The sequence below is a fragment of the Python bivittatus genome, unplaced genomic scaffold (genome assembly GCF_059951505.1).
Source record: "Python bivittatus isolate LINGU-HERP-01145 unplaced genomic scaffold, Pbiv_v1 ctg000970_np1212, whole genome shotgun sequence".
Taxonomy (NCBI): Eukaryota; Metazoa; Chordata; class Lepidosauria; order Squamata; family Pythonidae; genus Python; species Python bivittatus.
In genome coordinates, this window is record NW_028277121.1 from 4,138,688 (window position 1) to 4,157,656 (window position 18,969).

Genomic DNA, 18,969 nt, shown 5'->3' on the forward strand with positions numbered 1-18,969 from the left:
GTCTCTTTCTCATTCCTACCTCGTTGGTTTGAACCAGTGGAACCAGTGTTGTTGTAGGAACCAGGGGAAGCCTACCAATTTTCCAAGGAGGTATTATGTTAAATTGGACCCATCTTTGTAGGGTGCAGTAGGCCTACCCGCATGCTGCAGGATTTTCCTTCTGCTGTTTTTATTCTCCTTTCTAATTCTGGCTGATTATTCTGGATTCTTTCTTTCCTGTATCTTCTCTAAAGGAATGAAAACAATACTGAATGCTGTGTACTTCTGCAGTAACCACATAGCATTAATGGACTTTGGAGGACAGTTTGTTATCACCCAGGCAGTCTTTTTAGTCATTTCATATTTATCCTAAACATCATCAGTATCTTCATTTTAAGACAACCCAAAGCATTCACAGCCTTCCAAGGGGAATAAATCCATGCAGGGAACAAGTATCGGGGCCCACTGCTCTTTGGGCCATCTTCCATTATTTAGTCAGTCTGAAATTGGAATTCAGCCCAGCATCTTCATTCACATTGCCAAGGACTGGGCTGATTGGAGCTGAGGCTCTCACCAAACTCTAACGGAACTTTACTGTCAACTAGTAAGTGATGTGAAGCTTTTGGATAGAGATGCCATCCAGGACTGCAAGTTTGTGGAGGGCTGTCAGCAATTAGTCTCCCAGGATATACAGATCTTGGATTGTGGAAATGGGCCAGGCGTAAGACAGGAAGGGTTTGGAGCATTGGGCACATACGCCACTTCCCACAGCAGCTAGGGCTCTGGTTCCAGCATAGGTTTCTCCTGGGCAAGTGCAAGCGAAGCGTGTGGGATCTGTCTGGGAGAGCGTCCTTGGCCTGTAGTCATCTGTTGTTCTGCCATACCTCAGAGGAAGGTGAGGAGATGGATCCACTCCCATTTGGAGCAGCCGGTGCCCCATCTGGCAGGATGTGGCGGTGATAGCCTAGTGTTAAATTGCATGTCACCCGACCAATATCTTAAGTGAGAAGGGATTGCCAAGGCAGGAGGCATTGGTGGCACCCCATTCTGAGCAATCGGTTAGGTGAGTTGGAGAAGCAAGCCATCGGGGTAAGTGAAGAGAGCCTGTTCCTTGCTGTCTAAGTCGTTAGCAGCTGCCTATTGGTTGCACAGCACCACCACCCCTCCCCTCCCGAGCAACATGCACACGGAGCTGATGAGGGTGGCTGCTGAGCCCAAGTCACTGCCGTGACGGGATCAGATAGGGTCCCGCGGGTCTGAGATCACAACATGATCTGCATCAGAGGCAATTCTGGACAGCTGGTTCCAGACGTAAGAAGACTACTCATTTGCCTGCCTGCCTGGTAGGTAAGTTTCCTGCCTTTTTTAATACTTTGTGATGGGGAAGTTAAATTTCATGACTTGTACTGGGCTGCATATCTCAGCTGTGCATACAGATTATGCAATGCAGATCTATTACACAGATCCAAACTGAGGCTTCAATGTGCTCCATTTGAGCTTTAGGGTATAGATTTTTGTTGTTGTTGTTTTACCACCCATACTATATATGATTATTTAATGTCCTATTCTTGATTTGTCTTTGTTGTTCCCCATCCAGAGACCATTTGGACTGGGGTGGGCTAGTTTATGCACATGATGCACATCACACAGATAGTGTTGCCTGTATGTTGATAATGTTGAGCTGTCCGGTTGCATGCATGCTAGCTGCAGAAGCAACTGCTTTGTTGAATGAGCTTTGGTTACAGCTGTGAAATGAAATGTGCTCTGTGCTTGTGCTTTAGGAAAAAGCCTCACACCTACAGAGAAGTGTAGTTTTGCTGTGAAGTGGTTCCTGGGCAGGGAAGTAAATCTATTGCTTTTGCCTGATTCTTCTTGGAGCTCAGTTTGAAAGAGCTGTGCAGATTGAGGCTGCAGAAAGCATGCTTAATTGTTGCTTCCATAGTTTGCCATGGGAATGATAATATATACATATATTTAAAAAGTCCTTTGGCCAATTTTTCTGTAAGATAGGTGGTAGGTAGTCAGCATGCAACATCTACTAGTGAAAGGACCAAATACTGTACTTTTCCTGTTTCTTGCCATCCGTTCTCAAAGGTGCAGCAGCAGCCACAGCAGTGCATCTGTAGCTCAAGTGTCAGGGGGTGGGAGAGGGATGTCAGCTAATACCCACTGAAAAAGAGGCAGCAACTGAAACAAAAGTGAACCTTTTCTGTGAACATCAGAGAGGGAGTATGTTCTGAAAAAAGACAAATATAATGGGCAACTTTTTTTGCTAGCAGGTTGGAACTTTGGAAGTTGGATGGTATGGCAGGGTGTGTCTGGCAAGAAAGAATTGCAGGCTGATACTGTGCGAATATCCCTGTCAATCAACATGCACAAGGCAATTTGGTGCAAGTCCCTTTTCATCCATCCATTTATGCAGCTTTAATCTGTATTTTTGTATGATTTAATCTGTCTTGTGGCCTTTTGGACTCTGTCAAAAAAATTACAGAGCTAAACAGAAAAATAAGCTGGGGACATAACCCAAATCAATGAAACAAGCAAACAGACAAAAAGAACTTGGATATGTGTGTGCGTATGCATGCACCCATGCATGATATGTACATATCTAGGTGTGTATTGAGGAGAAATACGAACTCTCAACATCCCCATCCAGTATTTCTACCCAGAATGATCTTTGTACAGACAAAAACTTTGTTAATATAAGTAATAAATGGCCACCAAAACTGAATAAAGGTCTCTTGCTTTGTAGGGATTTTCAGAACTCTGTGTGTGCTAATTTTTCAGCCACAGCAATTTCTAATACATTTAAATGCCATTAATCAAAGTTATATTTCAGTATCCCAGTATTTTGTGATCATAAACAACAGGAATTGAATCAATTTATACGACTTAGAAGTGTGGACAGTAGATCAGTAATTCATTACAAAATATCTTTGGTATTGTTTTGCTTTAATTAATTTAATTTACATGAATTAACGGAAAGAAAAATAAATGATCTAAAAAAACAAAAATGTATTCATGGATATATATTCAGATAGATCAATCGATCAATCGATCTACAGGAGCATTTCAGTGAATGGTAGCTATACTTCTTTTTGATCATAGTTAATCTGTGTTGCTAATAGCATCAACTCTGGAGACTTCTGGCCCTGAAGGGTGAGTCTTTGAGCTACAAGTGGGGGAGAGAAAGCCCACTTTCTTTGTCCCAGGCTCAATTCCATGTCATAGGAATGGACAGCAGTTAGAAAGAATAAGAGCTCACTAAATTTTGTCTCAGTGTTGAATTAATACATTAAGCTTTTTACACGTGGGGCATTTCTGTTTAGCTTGAGGTCTAAACCCTCCCATGATATAACAGTAGGCAATCTCTACTAAAGAGTGAAAACATTAATGAGAGCAAGATTTCTGCCCAGCCAGGTTAAGTGGGTTTCCTGGAAGAAAGCAACTTCCGGCCTTTAAAGAATTGAGATAGGTAACTGTATGGTGTTTGGTAGGTTTTCTTAGCCCTTTTATGTTAACATTTACTAAATTCATTGAAAAACTTTTGTCTGGCCTGTTTTATAATGTTATGCACCTATTTCGTGATTGTGGAGATAGGTATATTAAAAATATTTGCCCTAATCCAAGGATCTAAATATGAATTGGTAATACACTCAGATAAGCAGCAGGCTGTTTCTAGTGTTTTTTGGGTGGTTGTTTAATTAAAGGCAAAAAAAAAAACAAACCCAAAGGAAAGAAATTTTATAAAATACACACACACCCTCCTACTTAAATACAAGTAAAGCTAATTAACTGGAGAAGCTGATCAGATAGAGTCCTTTTAAGTTCCATTAAAAATATTTCAGCCACTGCCAGAATCTGGGGTTGCTTGATTTGAGTTAATGCAAGCTAAAATGGAAGGAAAATGAAATTAGTGTTGAAGCTGGGATTTGGCCAAACCACCAGCTTTGTTGTAACTTTTTCACTTTAAAGCTACTTATTTTGGAAGATCAGGGAAAACAGGGGAGGGGGTGTGTGTTCCAGCAATGTTTTCACTGGGTCTTGCCTAAATCTGTGAAGGATTTCATTTTTATACACAAGAACTGCCCAATGATTATATTCATTCCAGCTCCTGATCTCCATGCTGTGGGCATTTTATTAATCTGTTCTTTTTCAGTTGAAAAGTCTGGAGTTAATGCTAGTAAATCTCAGGGCGGGGAGTGGGAGAATCCTCCATAAACTCCAGCAAAGAAACTGATGCTGGCAGATCTTGTTTGCCCATTGTCTGGATATTTTTCATTTGTAAATGAGATTCCAAAATAATAGTAGAAGAATTTAAGATCTGATGACTCACCAGGATTGCGGTTTCCTGTGATCATTACAAATGATCTTCAAATTGATTGATCTTTTTAACTATATTTCATAGAGTTATTGATTTCAGCAACAGCTGTCTGAAGGGATGTAAGAAACTTCTGCATAGGTTTCAAAGCCTTTAGTAGAGAGCGAGAGTCTTTTAATAAAGTTGTTGTAGGTTCCTTCTCATGAGGACGAGATAAAGCTGATGCTTTCTTAACTCAGACATAGAAGAGAATAAGTGTAGCTCAGGGTTGAACTGTGGAGTCCCTGGGGTTCTCTGAGCTTGGTTCTTTTCTTGCAAACATTTCATTACCCAGCTAGGTAACATCTTCAGTGCTGGAATGGGATGGGATTTGCTCTGTTTATATACTGTGGCATGCCCTGCCAGTGTTGGTGGGGGTGGGGGCTTTGTTTTGCTTTATTTTTATCTCTGGTAGTTCCTTGATTAGGGTATCATTTACTGCTTGATTATCTGTCTGGTGGTAATCTTGGTGTTAATCTCTGCTTATCTGGGTGATGATTGCTGGTGAGGAGGTGTTCTGGTCTTTGGTTTCTTTTCTTTTGTCTCTTTTGAATAGTGTGTAGATGTTTATCTCTAGGTGCCTGTTGATGGCTGCCTTGTCTGAATACCGAGCTTCCAGGAATTCCCTCGCATTTTTGGATTTAGCTTGGTCTAAGATGCTGAGAGTTTCCCAGTTGAAACTATGGTTAAGTCTGTCCATGTGTTGTGTCCATGTGTTTCCTGGATATCCTATCAGCAGAGGAAACAACAGCAAATTAGAAACCAAAGTCTATTGGAAGACAACCCACACTAATCAAATACTCCATTACCAAAGCAACAACCCAGCCTCCCACAAGAGGAGCTGCGTAAGAACATTATTCAAACGAGCGCAATCACACTGCAGCAACCCAGAACAGCAGAAAAAGGAAACAGACCACCTATACGACATCTTCCAACAAAATGGATACCCACGCAACTTTATCAGAAAGTGCCTGGCCACTCAACCCACTACAGCACAACCAACACAAGCTATGAAAAGGATCACACTGCCATAAATCAGAAACGTCTCAGAAACCACCAACAGACTATTACAACCACATGGCATCTCCGTGGCACACAAATAAACTGAAGCCCTGCAAAACACCTTAAGTAAACCAAAAGACCCAGTAGCCCAAGAAGGAAAAACAGGAGTCATCTACGACATACAGTGTAAGGACTGTGACAGTTGCTATGTAGGACAGACAGGCAGAAGGCTGGCAGAGCGCATCCACGAGCACCAACTAGCAGACAGAAGATGCGATGGAAACTCCATAATCTCACAACACATGGACAGACATAACCATAGTTTCAACTGGGAAACTCTCAGCATCTTAGACCAAGCTAAATCCAAAAATGCGAGGGAATTCCTGGAAGCTCGGTATTCAGACAAGGCAGCCATCAACAGGCACACAGAGATACACAACATCTACGCACTATTCAAAACAGACAATAGAAAGGAAACAAAAAGACCAGAACACCTCCTCACCAGCAATCATCACCCAGATAAGCAGAGATTAACACCAGGATTATCACCAGACAGACAATCAAGCAGTAAACAATACCCTAATCAAGGAACTACCAGAGGGGTGGGGGGAAAAAACCCACCAGCACAGGCAGGGCAAGCCACTGTACATAAACAGAGAGCAAACCCCACTCCCTTCTGGCACTGAAGGTGTTACCTAGCCAGGTAACGAACCGTTTGCAAGAAAACAACCAAGCTTGGAGAACCCCTCAGATAGACATATTTAAAGCAGGACAGGCCAGTCTAATCAAGATCCTGAAGTAGATAAATGAAATGTTGATGCCACAGCACAGAATTCAATGTCATTTTAGAAGATAATTTTCAATGGAGGAGAAAAATATGTCAGTCCAAGCCAAGATCAGAAGTCCTTTCCCATTTTCTTCACAACACTTTCACCAAAAGGCACCTTGTCACCAAAGATAGTACCGTTATGTACCATTTGCTTACAAACTTGCCAACACAATGTAGAAAGTGTACAATATTTATGTAGCCTAATATTATCAAAGTATCATGTCACCTATGGATTAGCTTCGTGAATAATTTTTCATGACTGGATAAAATACTGTAGATTGAAAAAGACTTCTGTGCCACAGAGTACCTGGATAATTAATCAAGTTCAAATCCCAAATTATCCTCCTAGAATCTTTTAATCTTTTTATGGGAGTCTGTTGCATTTAATATAAAAGTCTGTTCCATCATATGGATAAAATCCCATTGCTTTTAAATGTAGTTAGATGGATAGCATTTTTCAAATCTAGTGTTTACAAAGGAGTGATTGAACTCGATTCATTAAAACCAAGTGAGAATTTGTGATAATCCTTTTGCAAAATGTATGCAGCGGTAAGGGGTTTTCCATCAATAATTAGGCCTCTAATTCCATAAATCCTTTTGCTTTTGTTTAGTTATATATTTTCTTTAGTTGCATGTTGTTTGGCTTAAGTTATTAATTTAGTTTTCTATAATTTATTGGAATGAGTTAACCCTATTTTTCCCAGTGGGAAATCCTACCACATGAAAAACTGGCGCAAGAAAATATAACTTGATGCATGTAGGTTAAAAGTTGTTCCAAAAGGTCTATTATTTATTTAATTTCAATTTAATTTAATTTATTTTTACTTATTTATTACAAGAGAATTTTACCAGGCAAATACCAATGGTTAAAGTTTAGACTACTAAACCAGTATTGATACATGGAATTTATGGTATCGTGAGAAAGGGTTTCAGCTCCAAATGCTGGCAAGTGTTTGGAATCCTGGTGCTGTTTTTTCCAGATTTTTAATAAACCCTTTGGGGGATGGAGAAATAAATTAGCAAAGTATTTAATTAGAAATAGCTGCTCGGTGTCACGGGATTTTGCAATGGTGGCTATCTAAACTATGTGTCTTCTGGGTTTCTTGCATTAGAATTTTTTGAACTCATATCCAAAGTCCAGAGTAACCGAGCAGATGACCAGCGAGGGTTGCTGAGAAAAGAAGACCTGGTTTTGCCCGATTTTCTTCATTTGCCCTCATATGAGACGGGCATGTCCTCCTCTGTCCCCGAAGGAGCGACGGGCTCCTGCGAGAGAACCTCCCCTCCCGACGGCCAGGAGAAGCGCAGGGAGAAGGGCAGCCGCCCCCACAACCCCAGCCACCAGGCAGCCAGAAGAAGGAGCCTTCCCGAAAGTAAAGAGAGGCCTCTGGCGCTGTCCGCGGCCCTCAGCCAGGAGGCCAGCGGTGGCGCCAGCGGCACTGCCCCCCGGCCTCCAGCTCTGCTTTTGCAGGAGAGCCCGAAGTGGAAAGGAGAGGGTGAGGCGGTCGAAGAGGAGAATGTCGCAGACCTGACCCTGGTGGCTGAGGGCGACATCAACAGCCCCAACAGCAGGCTGATCCCCTCCGAGAGGAGCGGTCCCATGGACGCCAAGGATTCGCCTCCAGCCACCCTGGCAGAGGAGTGGGGAAAAGGCTCCTGTGAGAAATTCAAACCAGGTATTTCCAGATCGAAATCATTCCCCATTGCTCTTGTTGCGTCAGCTGACCCATAGAGATCCTTGTAGAGCATGGTTTTGGGGCGTTTAGTAGAAAATGCGCCTTCTGAACAGCGTGTAAGGATTAGTTGGGCGCTCGGCCATCCAGCCCACACTCTTCTTAGTGCCCCACACCTGAGGGGGAGCAGAGAAACCAGGATTTAACTGTCCCTGGGGGGCCATGGCACGAACGGACAATCCTGTGTCCTGCCCTCTGCACGTGTCCTGCATCGCTGCACCTTCCACGGTCTCAAGAGCAAGAAGTGTGAGACGCTGCATCACGCAAATAGATGCATTTTTTAAATTTCATCTCTGCACTTCTTTGGTGGTTTCTACCTGCATGACTGTTACGTGCTGACTAATGTCAGCAACTCTGAAATATTAAGAAAAGTTCAGTTTGTCTTTTAGAATAACTTTTAAAAGAAAGAGTTATATTAGGAAAAGTTTAGTTTGTCTTTTTTAGATAACAACTGCAAGTTATTGAAATTAAAATTTAAATTACCTTGTAATAGATTCTATCCAAATGATAGATACAAGAAGTATATATTGGTGCTTAGCAGTGGACATTTTTATACAGTGTGTGAATGTGTGATTTTTTTTAATGAATATATACAGAATTTTGAATTGTTCATTAACCCCCGTCTCAGCTCTTCTGTACTTTTGTATGTAGCATTTGAATTGCAGCTTTTAATATTACTTTGATTTTTTTCTGAAGTTATCTGAATGTGGATTTTGCATATACTTTGTATTTGAAATGAATAAATTTGGTTCTTATACATTTATTTTATTTTATTTATCTTATCTTGTATGGAAATATTGTATATGTAACAATGGATCCAACCCTTTTGAAGTTGTTGCTAATTTGACATTTGGGGACAAGGTACTACTCCGTATTCTCTACTGTGAAAACAATATGGCAGCTTCACAGCCCCAGTGACTTTTGCATTAAATGAATTATCAAGATCTGTTGTAACCTGGTTTCAGGTCTGGGTTTCAGACCGAGACAGCTTTGGCCACCCCCGACAGATGACCTATTCCAGAAGCTAGATTAGGAGAATATGTTCCTGCTGATTTTGTTGGTCCTCTCAGCAGCACGATCAGCTAGACGATTCTTCCAAGCTGCGGTGATGAAAATGAGTTAAGAACAAGACATGTTTTGCAATGTGCCGCACCCGTCCTCAGAAGCTGCCGTTGGAGGCCTCAGGCTCGACTCGGTGACCCTTGGGGCAGGGTGTTCTCTGCAACTTGTGTCCCACGTTATTTAGCATCTGCAGTTCTGGAAGAAACAGCTGGGAGTGATTGCAAGAGGAGTTGGGGCATGTTGTTATTGCGGTGCAGATGACACGGACTGGATCACTGCAGCATCCGCTGTGTGTCTGCAAAGGCTCCTCAAAAACTGGAACTGATCTGGAATGCAGCCACAAGAATTCGGGTGGCTGCTCAGATGCAGGACCATCTCATGTTTGTTTGCAGCAGCTATGCGGACTGACAGGCGGCTTCTGTGGACGGGGCTGTTAGCTTAGGGATCGCTTCCCTCCCTGTCAGTCTGCTCACACCTGAGAACGGATAGAGAGACCCTCCTCTAGGTCGCAGCTGCATGGAGGCCCAGTAAATGGGGATAAGAAAAGGCCCTCGTGAAGGCACCTCCCTGGTTGCCGTTTGCTAGACTTTCCTAGATTTGTCAGAGGCTTTTGGTGCTTCCAGCCGTGGCATTCTTCTGGAATGAATGGCATCTGGTGATTTGTTTCAGATTATTATCCATGTGCACGTGACTCCCTCTTCTGTTCTTCTTGATACCGTTTCAGAGGTGCCACTTTTTGATGGAAGGTATGAAATTTAAAGAAGGAGGAAACTACTAAAAATAAGGATACGTAGCAGATTAAGCGATGTCAAATAGTCCTGAAAGGAGGATTCAAGATCCAAGGGACACTGACTATGTTTTCTCTCTTTGTTCTGCAACATCCTGTTACCACTTGCTCCTCCTCCATTCTTTCATTTGTTTGATGTACTACAATCAAGCAGAAAACAATACCCTAATTGAGGAACTACCAAGGAGAAAACCACATGCCCACCAACACTGGCAGGGCAAGGCACTGTATAAACAGGGAGCAAACCCCACTCCCTTCTAGCACTGAAGATGTTACCTAGCGGGGTGACGAAACGTCTGCAAGAAAACAGCCAAGCTCAGAGAGCACCAGGGACTCCACCGTGCAACCCTGAGCCGCAGGGATTCTCTTCTATAGGCAGAATGTCTTGAAGGTGAAAGCTGTCAGCCAGCAGAACAGGCTGCCATGAAATGGTGAGCTCTTCGTTGGAGGCTAAAGAGACATTTGTCCAAACTACTTTATCAGGCCTGCACTGAGCTGGGGTCGACTGCTTCCTGCTTGCCTCAATCACTCTCCATGAACTGCAACATGAGCTCTTCTCTGATATTCATAACACAACTTTAAGTTTTCTAAGCCAGCCTCTTCTTCACTCTCACATGCCCACTATTCAGGAAAACCTTGAACAATGCTTGAAGATGACTATGGGATTGCCATGTGATTACTGAAGATCATCTACATATTGTAGTTTGATTGTCCAGCTGAATTTTTTAATGTTAATTATCACTTTGAATAGGAATGCTGAGTTATCATGATAGGATATGAAAGTTCATGAATAATTCGTTCTAATACTGATTTACAATTTATTCATGTATTATTTTATTTGGAGTTTGTTTTTTGTCAAGACAAGCATTTTGACAAACTGCAAGTGTCCAGCTGAAACTACAACAAAGGTGTTAAAGATAATTCTAAAGACACTGTGAAAGAAATCGTGTGCACAAACTAAGTCAGCAAATTATGTTCTAACATGTGGTAATCTGAAACATTATCATCATCTCTCTTTCCTTTTCTTCTTTGTTCCAGGTGTGCTCCATAGGCAGAAAGCCCATGTCCAAGGAAGTGATGGAAGCCTTTATGAACCAACCCCCCCAAATCGTAGTAAAACCATAGACTTTAACCCTGCTGGAATCAGAAAGGAAACTTTTAGACCTGAACTTCCTATCAGTTGCATAATAGATGTGGATAATGTGACCGCAGCACATGGCCTGGAATGGTCTTGTCATGAACCAGAGGACAACCTCCACGTTGAAGGCTGCATCTCAGAGCCGAGGGGTGGCCAGCTGAAGATGCAAGCAAGAGTTCAAAGGACACCCAACTTTCCCACAATTACTGCTGTTGGGAGTGAGAAAAATAAGGAGAATGAGAGTCATTGTAAGGCAACTTTTGTTTGAAAGTCTTTACACACAGCTCCAGTAGCTTTTGCTACCTAGGGCATTCATTCTGGTGAACACTCTGGGTAGCACACTCTCACTGGACAGAAAGGAATCTTGTTACATGCATTTGAGAACATGGAAGGGAAGCACTAATCTTGTTACAAAACCTGCTTGAATTCACTTGTCACCCTTGTAGGATCATCAATTATAGAAGAGCTCTTCAACCCACATCACTTTCAGTGTCCCCTGTCTGCATCATCTCTGCAGGGGGATATAAGGAATCAGACTCCAAGCCCATTTGCACCCCATCCTTGCAATATCACCATGTAGAGGGGAAACAACGCCAGGCAAAACTGATGTTGCAAACCTCACCATGGCCCACACTGAGGATTCCTACAATACTCCAATCCTCGGTTTACCATGGCAATTCCCATGAAATTAGGTGGTTTTCTTACCAGGCTTTGACTAGTCTGAAGATTCCATTGCGGCCCAGATTTTTCTCTTTTTATTCTAATGGACCACACTGTTTGAAACAATATCAATGTATTTTTCTAGTCCTTTTCACTGAATGTTTATGAATTATATGTGATGTTTGTAGGCCACAGACATGGACCAAAATGAACAAAAGGTGAATCGGTGCAAGCCTGTTCCTGTTTTTTACACTTTCTCAGTCTTGTGGTGATCATAGTGAGATTACCTCCCAGTGTTAACTGTTCCATGTTTCATCTTGGACTGGACATAGCCTTTACATTTAAATCTTGGTCCTCTTTTGTTCATTCATTTTCCAAGTCAGGGTATTGCTTGCGCCAGATTAGAAAAAGGCCCAGCATGTAGGAGCTTTTCTCCCCAAAGAACAGCTGGCTAGCAATCTTGTGATAGTTGGAGAGTCCCCAACCAACATTACACTTAGGTGGAAGGACCACTTGAATGTGGGCTTGGGTCCTAATTATAAGCCACCCTCTGGGCTTAATGTGAAGGAGCAGAGCACTGGTAGTGCAGGGAGGTCATTCACTGCTGCGCTGCTCATCCATTTGTGCAAATGTGTCAAACTATCTAGCAAGTGAAGGCCCTTCTCCTGCTTCATTTGGTGAGTTCCCTTTGTTTCCTCAACCACCCTGGCCTGGATTCTGATGCTATATAAGAAAACCTGTCGTGTGATTTCTTCACCTGCTTCTGGGCGACCCTCATGCTACCCATTCACAGCAAAGCAGAAGCACCTGGTGTTGTGTTGTGGGCCATCCCGTGCCCCCTGGAATAGAATTCAAATTCTGTTCTGAAATTCAGTAGGAAAAGAGGTTACCTATCATTCCTGAACATTTTGTTTTTGTCTGTAAAAGTTAATTTGTCAATTGGTGTGTAAATCTTGGATTTCAGTTTAACTTAAGAGTAAAATATATTTTAAAATTATGCTAAGGCTTCAGGCTGCATGACAAGATACGGATGCTCGGGTAACCTGCTGGTACGATGTTAAAACAACATTATTTAAGGGTGTAACATCTGGAACCAAAGTAAAAGGAAAACCATTCACTTACCATTAGTGGATACTCTCCAGATCCTATTTTTCCAAGATTAAATAAATCCCGTGCCTTCAGTTCAACCCCAACACAGCAATTGTTATATAAATCACTACCAGGATATGATACTCCACCCTTCAAGAGCTTTGTTGTTTGCACTTAGGGTCAAATTAGAGGAATTATTTTATTATCGGTCAAAAAATTAACAGTCCTGAAAGTGAGTTTCTCCATCCGTAGCTCCGTTGCCTGGACCCTGGAGGGTTAGAGAGCTCCCAAGATGCCTGCACCATTGGGCTCTTCAGGATGGACCCCGCTGCTCTGGGTGCTTGCCTTTGTCGGACAGGAGGTTCCCCCCACCCCACCCCACCCCACCCCTGGCGATTCCTTGTTGTGGCTGATAAGTGGGCGAGAGGCAAACAGCGTTGGTTGTTGGTTCTGTTAGCTGGAAGGCTGGTTGCTCTTCATATGTATAATAGTGTGATAAGAATCTCTTCCTTTGTCAAGCCTCTGACAGCTACTCGTAACCAGAGTCTCATTAGTCAGATTTATTGAAAGGAAGAGGGGTTCAGTTACAGAATCATGGAAAATGGAGGGGTGTGCCCCATTTATCAGTAGGTGTGTAAAGTGGGGGGGTTGCTCTTTGGTCCTCATCCTAACTGCTTCCTGCTGAAGAAGAGATGTTTGCTGCCTGATAAGGAAGTCATGGAGAGATGGTCTGGCCATGCAATATTTTGCAAACCACCACCTCCATTTCCAGATTCAGATAATTCCCCTGCAATTTCCTGTTGCTGAATACCTGTTTCTCATCATTCAAGTATCCTTAGAAAGGAGGGGTTGGAATTTAAATCCACTCAGGAATCCATTGTTCTGGGGAATCATACTAGCCCTAACTCAACCCAGTTATATCTAATGACATTCTAATGGGAATAAATAAGTTTGGCCTCCCATTTTTTTGCTAGCCAACAGAAGGTCTGGAGTCCACAGCGCAAAAGGTCTATTCCTCTAATGTAGTATATAGCATTTATAGTACATTCCTCTATAGGCTGATCAGATGTCTTCGTGCCCTTTTTGTATGCACAGGTTAAAGTGGCAATGGTCAAGGTAATGAGTTAATCCAATCAACATAACGACAAATGTACAACAAATGTACGGAAGTGCTAGGCCAAAAGTGCTTTTAAACCTTCCCAAATCAAGTCCCAGGAAACATTTTTCTGTATCAAACTTGGGGCACGTCAGAGCCAAATAGTGGTGGAGACTGGACAATAGTTTTTGAAGGTCCTATAAGCAATTCTAAATCATGTATTTCATTTCAGAAGGTGAGGTCTAATTGCTTTTAATCCTTTGGCTAATGCAGTAACTAGGGCTGTGCAAAGACCCTTTCATCCCACAGACTCAGAGGAGTGAGAGAGGCAGAGAATAGCCAGGCACCAAGGCCTAGAGTCGAGTCAGCAAAGCAAAATATAACTGACATCCACATCTTAGAATTATAGGACTTGAAGGGGCCTCTTACCCATTAGCCGGTTGCATTCTCCGTTAAGCGCTGGGCGGTGATTCTCTCCCTTTTCACTTGTCCATATCTAAAGAAGCCCCTTTCGTTCTTCTCAACATTTTGGCCAGCTGAGTCTCAGCTTCAGCTCCCGGGTTCCCCACCTCTCCTTTTCCTTCTGGCCTGCCCCCTTTCTACTCCTGGGTCATTCTTTGGTTCGCAGAGCTCACTGCTTCAGTGGCATGGCTTCCTCGTAAGAGCGGTTTCCAGCTATGCTGTTAGTGTCTTTTTTTGGCATGCCCCAGCCATCATGAACCCATAGCTCCCCCATGGACTTCAGTTCTAGTTTCCCTTCATAAAACCAAGAATCCCGGTATTGCATTTCCCTGGATGGTCCTTCCACTTCTTTGACAAAACCTTTCCTGCTGGCCAGCATCCTCACAAAGGGCTGATTTCCTCCCCGCCCCCTCCCTCCACCTCCGAAAGAGAAGGACAGGAGAAGAGCAGCCACGAACTTCAGGGCAGAGTCTGTCTCCCATCGTGTCACAGGAGTTAAACTCCCCCTTCGCTGCTACTTTGTGCCCACCCGAAAGACCTCCAGTTTGCAGCTGGAAGGCCACAGCCACTTCTTTTCCATGGCAGCCATGGCAGTGCCATTTTTATCCCTTCTCCCACACGGTACCCCAGATACTGTCAACAGTTCCACCAAGTTCATTTCCTTGGATTTCCCTGCAAGGGTTCTCTGGTTGGGTAGTGGAGCGTCTGCAGGCAGACAGCCAAGCTCGAAGAGCACCAAGGAGTCCACCGTTCAGCCAGGAGCTGCAGAGATTCTCTTCTGTTGGGGTTAAGCGTCTCTGGGCTGCCTCTCCAGCAAGGATGAAAGCTGCATGTCGGTGGCTTGAATCAGACAGCTGAATGGAAGATTGCTCAAGTTGCCGGGCTGCACGGCCACTGCGGATCCCAAACCCCCAAATCAGTGCAAATTTTGGATGGGGAAACGTTCATCTCCCTCCCTCTCAAATGCAGACTATGAGAAGCCATCAATAATTGAAACTTTTTATGGTATTGCTTCTCTTTACTTACAGTGGTGATGTCAGTAATGAGAACTAGATTCTTGTCAAAGTAATTGTGAATAATCATAATTATTCAACGCTTTAGGGATCTAAAAAGCAAGCTTGACTTCTAGGGAGGGAAGAGAGTAGGGAATGGAAGCATTCTGCAAATATTGATCATCCCAGACTGGAATTGATCCAAATTCCTTGCAGCCTGGGTTTGGCATCCCTTCCCCCCTCCAATTATCAGTACACGAACAGCTTAATTATTAACCCTAGTTGAAGTGGGTTAACTTCCTTTAGAAGTTAAACCTACCCTAAAATTAAGCACATTTCCATACAACCCAATGTTGATTTGAGTTTCCATTTCAGTCCTTCAGGCACTGAGATACCAACTACTCCAGGAAAATTACAAGGTAGTTTTGTACCGAAAAAAGAGAAAAGAAATTAGTGAAAGAGAACAAGATGAAAGTCTACATTTTTTCCATGACAGTTGTTCTGGTTTCACGTTTGAGGAGTGCTGCAAATGGGATGGTAAGTGTGTATATATCTGCCTGCTTTTAACATTGTCCTAAAGATGCTGAATCTGGAGTCAGAACAGAGAGTAACTTGGGGATGTTGTGCAATGAATGACATCTCAGGAACAAAAAGACGTGGCCCAGAAAATGGTCCCGCGTGGCCTCTTCCTTCTTACAGAGACCCGGGATCTTTCTATAAGGAGCAGATATTACAACTGGAAATAATGTATACAGTACACAGCGCTTTGCACTTTAGGAAGGATTTGATGAAGCAGGAATCAGGCATATCTTTCAGAAGAGAAAATTGGGAGCAAACTGTGAATCCCAGCTTGCCTGAAGGAAATAGGCAGTTCTGTCCGTGCGCTGAGATTTTGGGCTTCCTTGATAGAATTGCCTTCACCTCCATCTTAATCTCTCCCTAAAATAAAGCAGTGTTTGTCATAGCGGAGAATGTCATTTTGAAAAGAAAAAAAAATTGGAAAAACAGTTTCAGAGTATTGCCTTCTCTGGGAATCCCCCTCTTTCTGTTCTAATGGCTTTGATGACTCGAGCGGAGCAAGAGAGGACACGGACTGGCCCGGTGGAGTGGATTTGCAGGAACAAGTTGAGCAATTGGGACAGTCAGGAGATTCTGTTCTCTGCAACCTCCTGGAGTCTTTACTTCACCCTTGTTGAAGTTCCCAGCTGCTCCCTTTCATGCAGTTTCTTCTTCCTTCCCTCCCCCCCTCCCCCAATTCTGTTAAACGTGCTATGCTGTTATTAAGCTTACTTGGGAATTTTAGCTTCAGAAATAAAGAAGCAGGGTAATTGAGATAGGTGAGATTTTGTCTTGCAGGTTTTAAAAAAGCTCCCTGACTCTCAGTTTCCAGGAAGAATTAACAACCCATTTTACTCTTTGAAGCCCTTTATAACATGTGTTTCCAGATGAACTTAGTTGTGAAGCTGGATGTTGCTTGCCCTCAGACTCCCTTCATCATGTAAGGGCGGTGGGGAAGAGGAGACAGACCTGTGTGCTCGAAGCGCACTAGACCTGTCGTGTCGTGAAACAAGACCACCCAGCCATTCCGTTTATCCCAGACATTCATTCGTTCATTTATTTATTCATTCCATTTGTATGGCCACTCACTTTTGGTGGCTCACAATAATTGAAAACAAGTGGAAAACCAGGACAGAACCACCATGCCATGTCTAGGGAATGACAATTTTACATAAGATGCACAGGATGGACTTACCCAGCCCCCTGGCCCAATGCCTGGGAGAAGAGCCAGGTCTTCAGTATTTTATGAAAAGCCAGCAGGGCCAGGGCCATCCTAATCTTGGGGGGCAAGGGGGGGTGTTATGACAGAGAAGGCACGCTTCCTGCTTCCATAAGATGAGACTGTTTAATTGAAGGGAGCTGGAGCATGCCTGGCCTGTCCATCTCATAGGGCAGGCAGAAATAACTGCAGAGAGTTGGTCCCACAAATAACCTGGCCCTGTGCCATGAAGAGCTTCATAGGTACTAACCAGCACCTTCGATGAAGTAGAGGTATGGGAGATGGAGTATGGGGCACTGAGATATGCCCATAACTATCCATGTGGCTGCATTCCTGACCAGCTGTAGCTTCCAAGAGGTCTTCAAGGGCAGCCCCGTGTAGAGTGCATTGTAGCACCTGACTCAGTGGTAGTAGTTACAGGAAAGATCTGGGTGGCCTGGTGGACCACAGATTAAGCATGAACAAGCAGTGTGTCACAGCTACCCAAAAAAGCCAATGCAATTTGGGGCTGCATCAACAGAGGTATAATGTCAAGATCACACCAAGCGATAGTATTGCTCTGTGCTGCAATGGTCAGACCACACCTGGAATCCTGTGTCCAGTTCTGGTTGCCACAATAGACAAAGGATGCTGAGGAACTGGAAAGAGTACGGAGAAGAGCAACAAAGATGGTGAAGGGCTTGGAAGCTAAATCTTATGAAGAACTGGGTATATTTAGCCCAAACAAGAGAAGGCTGAGGAGTGACATGATAGCAGTCTTCCAATACTTGAAGGTCTGTCCCAGAGAAGAGGGTGTGGGTTTATTCTCCAGAGCACCTGAGGATAGGACAAGAACAAGCAGGTAGGAATGTGATCCAGACTTGAACTAAGGAAGACTTTCCTGCCAGTGAAAGCTCCTAAGCAGAGTGGAGCAGTCTGCCTCCTGAAGTCCATCCCTGGAGGTTTTCAAACAAAGATTCAGCAGACATATGCCCAGGATGTGTGAGGAGGTTGAAGACCACCTCCAGGGTCTCTTCCAATCCTAGGATTCTATGAAAACAGGAGGTGAGCAAAGCATGAGTGACCTTCCTGGACCTCCTGGTCTAGGAAGAAGTACAAGGTTGTGCAAAGGCCTTCCTAGCCACCACTGCTACCTGCTCCTTGAGCAGGAGCCAAGAATCTAGGAGGATCCCCAAACTGCATACCAGTTCTGACTGGGGAACTCCATTCACAACCAAGGATGGTAAATTTCGAGATCCAGGAGGTCTCAAAAATCATAGCCTCTCGGTCTTGCCAGGGTTGAGCCAGAACCTGTTCTTCTCATGTAGACTGTCACAACTGAAAAAAGAACCTTGGCATCATCACTTGGACAGCCAGAGCAGAGATGTATAACTGGGTATTATCAGCATACTAATAACCCCCAGTATCTGATGGCCTCACCCACTAGCTTTATGTAAACATTAAATAGGAGCAGGCAGACAATGAAGCAACTTGCCCAGGTAGGGCTTAGGGCTAGATCTCTCCTGCTACCAGTGCTGACCAGAACCAATACTAGGAGGAAGAAAACATCCTATTCCCCACCCCAAACCCTAACCGTCCCAGAAGGGAATCATTCCAGTGGTGCCGAAGGCCATGGAAAGGTCGAGAAGGGCCAGAAAGGGGCCATGCATCAACTCTTAGGCATTCCTGTTTCCCTATAGACCCTGATAGGGTTGGAAATGCATCTGCAGGCTCTAGGAGATTCTGGTACCACAGGCAACTTCACTGAAACGATTGCATACAAATTTGCCTTACCTCCTCGGCCTGTTCAATCCCTAGTTAAGGTTGAAATCTCTTAATATTCAGGGCCCATGAGAGAGTGCATGGACTGTCATCATCAGTAAGCCTTATCATGTACAACTCCCAGCTGGTGGGTCTTCAAAACTCCACCACTTACCACTCAACAGCAGGAATTCCCTCTCTCCACATCAGACCATGCTGATATATTTAGAAAGGGGAAGCACAAATTATAATATCAGTACATT

General features: G+C 43.6%; 2 protein-coding genes across 7 annotated transcripts in view; both read left to right on the forward strand.

The window, feature by feature from the left end:
• Positions 1-12,743, forward strand: part of RGS12 (regulator of G protein signaling 12) — a 98,744-nt gene extending 86,001 nt beyond the window's left edge. For all 6 annotated transcript variants that reach the window (XM_088131227.1, XM_088131226.1, XM_088131228.1 and 3 more), the window contains 2 exons: positions 7,283-7,846; positions 10,791-12,743. In XM_088131227.1, the coding sequence (XP_087987353.1) occupies positions 7,283-7,846; positions 10,791-11,158 (932 nt within the window). In that variant the 3' untranslated portion in view covers positions 11,159-12,743. The remainder of the gene's footprint in view (positions 1-7,282; positions 7,847-10,790) is intronic.
• A 2,773-nt stretch (positions 12,744-15,516) lies between these two features.
• HGFAC (HGF activator) overlaps positions 15,517-18,969 on the forward strand; it is a 33,367-nt gene continuing 29,914 nt past the window's right edge. Inside the window, exon 1 of the mRNA XM_025170026.2 lies at positions 15,517-15,726. Coding sequence (XP_025025794.1) covers positions 15,658-15,726 — 69 coding nt within the window. The 5' untranslated portion in view covers positions 15,517-15,657. The remainder of the gene's footprint in view (positions 15,727-18,969) is intronic.